Consider the following 3,408-nt stretch of genomic DNA (forward strand, 5'->3'; position numbering starts at 1 on the left):
GTAAAAGGGGGCATATTGTGGGTGAAGGGAGGTGCGGGAGTGGGAAGCCGAGGGAGGCAGGAGGGGATGCTGCTTTGTAATATTAATTAGGAGTTTCCTTGACAATAATTAAAGACTGTCAAAACAATTTATTCAATACATGATATAGCATAATGAATTCCTTGTGGATTATATCCAGGGCAACAAAAATGTATAAATGTCAAAGATTTGTTAACGTAGAGCATTCCCATAGCCGGTAAAGATTAATGTAAGGTAAGATGACGCCAACACTGTGCACAAAACTGTGCACCATTTTATGAATACTTATTTATTTTCATATTTTATAGAAAATAATATCTTACCTTCCAGTTGGTCCAGAAGAATATAGTTGAGAAATGATATTGTTGATGCTGAACAATCTGTGCTACATTATTTTCATACTCCAACTGAACACAAAGAATAAATCTGTATGTCATTATGAAGTAATAATGAAGCTTTCCTTTGTACAGTAACTATTCCAAACATTACCAAATGTGTTTGATGTGAAATTGGATGTTTACTCAGTAGCCCATGGCCAATAATATGGTAAGAAAAATGAAAAATTATATATTCAAATGCAAGCATTACATTTGCTTCTTCAGCTAGGACCCTGAGGCGTAAAGTTGTTGTCTTGTTTGATTCAAGAGTCCATCATAGTACAGATATAACAAACTATCACGAGTCATGCGGACAGGAAAGTAGATCGTGAATTACTTTTCTGTCTGCATGTTCTGTGCAGAGACCATGCAGGAAGCACACGGACCCCATTATAGTCTATAGGGTCCATGTGCTTTCAGTGCACACAACTTGCCAATGCGTTCGGTAGTCCGTTCAGAGAGTCCCCATGCGGACTCCCCTGAACGGATTACTGATGCAGATGTGAACCAGGCCTCAGTATTTGTTCAGTGTTTTGCATCAATATATGTGAGACAAAACAGGTAGGGAAACCAACAGAGAAAAATTATAAATAGAAGGTTTACAGTTCCATATTTTTTTAGATCACATTTAATAAATCAAGCATACCTCAGGTTGACAGGCTAACCACAGTTACTGTCTCACCTACTTTTCGTAACTAAAGTGATGTTAGGTTCACACTAGTATTTGTCTTCTGTTCTCCAGGTCCCCAAGCAGTTAGACTGTAATGGGGTTTCTGCCTGAAAAGTGCTTGCAGGACCTTTCTCTCTGCATTTTTCAAGCGAAATGGGGGATGGAAACCCCCAACGTAGACCGAGCATTAGAGTGACCCTAGCCTGAGTGGTGTAAAATTGCAAATGTTGCACAAATGAGCCCAAATAGACAGAAATGCTATTTTCTGACATTTGACCCAAGCATTAGATTGCAAGATTTGATAAATTATTTCAGTGTTCAGGTGTTTATTATATTATTGTATAATCTTTAGGCCGGATCCCCACGTGGTGTAAATGCCACTGGCTGCAGCAGAAATACTCTATAACTGGTAGTTGTTGGTACTATTAAAGGTACAGGACAGTCATATAATGAATTTAACATCTTCCATGTTTTTCCACAGCAGAAATTCAAGGCTCATCCATGGATTTATGCTGCATGTTTGCTATGGATTTGCTTACCATTCGTTCATTAAACTACCTTAAAATTGAAAATGAACTCTGATTGGTTGCTATGGAAAAATCAGCCACTTTTTCTTTAACTACAATAAGTGATATCTACTATAAATATAGTTTGAAGGTATTTCATATACTGACTAGGTTTATCTAAATAGTTCATGGCAGCCTGTTTTGTCATATTTCATACTGTTTTATCCCCACAGACATAAAAAATACCGCAGTACGGGTATATGATGGATCCTCGTGTCCTCCTTAAAGCTGCCGGCTTTCTTTTCTTGCTGACTGTTGGTGTACCAGGGAATGTCTATATTTTGGTTCAATTTATTTGCCTGAAGATCATAGATAAAAAGCTTCTTCCAGCTAATGTCATCTTAATGGTTTTGGCTCTAGCAAATCTGCTTGTCTTGTTCTCTCGGGTTTTACCTCAGTGTTTAGAAGCAATCGGAGTACGTAATTTACTTAACAATACAGAATGCATGCTGATCATATACACCTACAGAGTAAGCAGAGCCATGTGTATTGCCATCACCAGCTTGCTAAGCTGTCACCAATGCATTGTTATTGCCCCAAACTCTGCAGTTTGGTCATTTCTGAAACAAAACGTTTCTCAAAACACATCTATCATTATTTTCACCATTTGGCTTATTATCCTTATCATGTACCCTTACAGCATGTCTATAGCACGTGCCAAAGGGAATTTCACAACCTCTCCATTCACACTCCATGTGGTTTACTGTGATATAGATTTTTTAAATTATTTCTCATATATTCTCAATGGAGCGTTTATGGCGTCGAGAGATTTTATTTTTGTGGGGCTTATGACACTAGCAAGTGGCTACATATTATATATATTGTTCAATCATGAGAAGACTGTAAGAGAAATTAGAAGCTCGGACAGAAAGAAAAGAAATTCGGTGGAATACAAAGCCTCAAGAGCAGTCATCTTACTAGTTGCACTATATGTAGTGCTTTTTGGCCTGGATAACTCCATGTGGATTTATACTTTGACCATGTCTAATGTAAGCCCTGATATGAACGATGCCAGGATAATGCTTGCTTGTTCTTATTCTGCCCTCAGTCCCTTAGTCATTATTGCCACCAACCAAAAACTGCAACAAAGGATAAAATGTAAGCAAAAACATAGAGCCAATTTTTGGATTTCTCAGAACAGTTCAGTAAGTGATTTACCCCCATAGCCCATGTAGTTCTATAGGTTCCTCACATTCTTTAAAAGATATGGTTAAGAAATGGAGAATTTTAATAGTCCAAGCACAAAAAAAAAATTACTTAAAGTATTTGTCCTATTATTAACACGTATCCCCTATATATAGGAGAAGGGATAGATGTCCAATTGCGGGGGCCCAAGTGCCGGATTCCCCAGTGATTGGGAGAACAGGGAATCGAAAGTCTCCCTAAGGCCTCCTTGTGAACAGAGAGCATTCCATTAAGTCGGTGTTAGTCGGGAGAGCTGGAAGCTTGCTGTTACAAGGGAGCTTACTTTTTCTCATAGGAATGTATTGACCAGCGTTGATTGGCCAGTGTACAGCATTCAGCCAATCAACGCTCATCTCTGAGGAGGCGGGGAAGGGACCATAATGGAGACTGCTGTGGTCTGATATTAGACTCTGCCTGCTCACAGACGAACCTCTGGCAGAACCAGCGTTGATTGGCCAAATGCTGTACACTGGAAAATCAACGCTGGTCAATGCATTCCTATGAGAAAAAGTCAGCTCCCTCGTAACAGCAAGCTGCCAGCTCTCCTGACTAGCAAGGATGAGCCTGCTGCAGAACCAGCGTTGATTGGCCA

At 39.3% G+C, this 3,408-nt stretch overlaps 1 protein-coding gene across 1 annotated transcript; it reads left to right on the plus strand.

Annotated features, from left to right (window-relative positions):
* The first annotated feature begins 1,834 nt into the window (after positions 1 to 1,834).
* LOC142194067 (olfactory receptor class A-like protein 1) lies at positions 1,835 to 2,797 on the plus strand. The gene has a single exon (XM_075263092.1). It carries the CDS (start codon positions 1,835 to 1,837, stop codon positions 2,795 to 2,797), a length of 963 nt encoding a protein of 320 aa, XP_075119193.1.
* The last annotated feature ends 611 nt before the right edge of the window (positions 2,798 to 3,408 follow it).

This window comes from Leptodactylus fuscus, chromosome 2 (genome assembly GCF_031893055.1).
Source record: "Leptodactylus fuscus isolate aLepFus1 chromosome 2, aLepFus1.hap2, whole genome shotgun sequence".
Classification (NCBI taxonomy): Eukaryota; Metazoa; Chordata; class Amphibia; order Anura; family Leptodactylidae; genus Leptodactylus; species Leptodactylus fuscus.

Coding starts and splice junctions, on each gene's coding strand:
- LOC142194067 (XM_075263092.1), top strand. CDS start 1,835: ATGGATCCTCGTGTCCTCCTTAAAGCTGCCGGCTTTCTTTTCTTGCTG.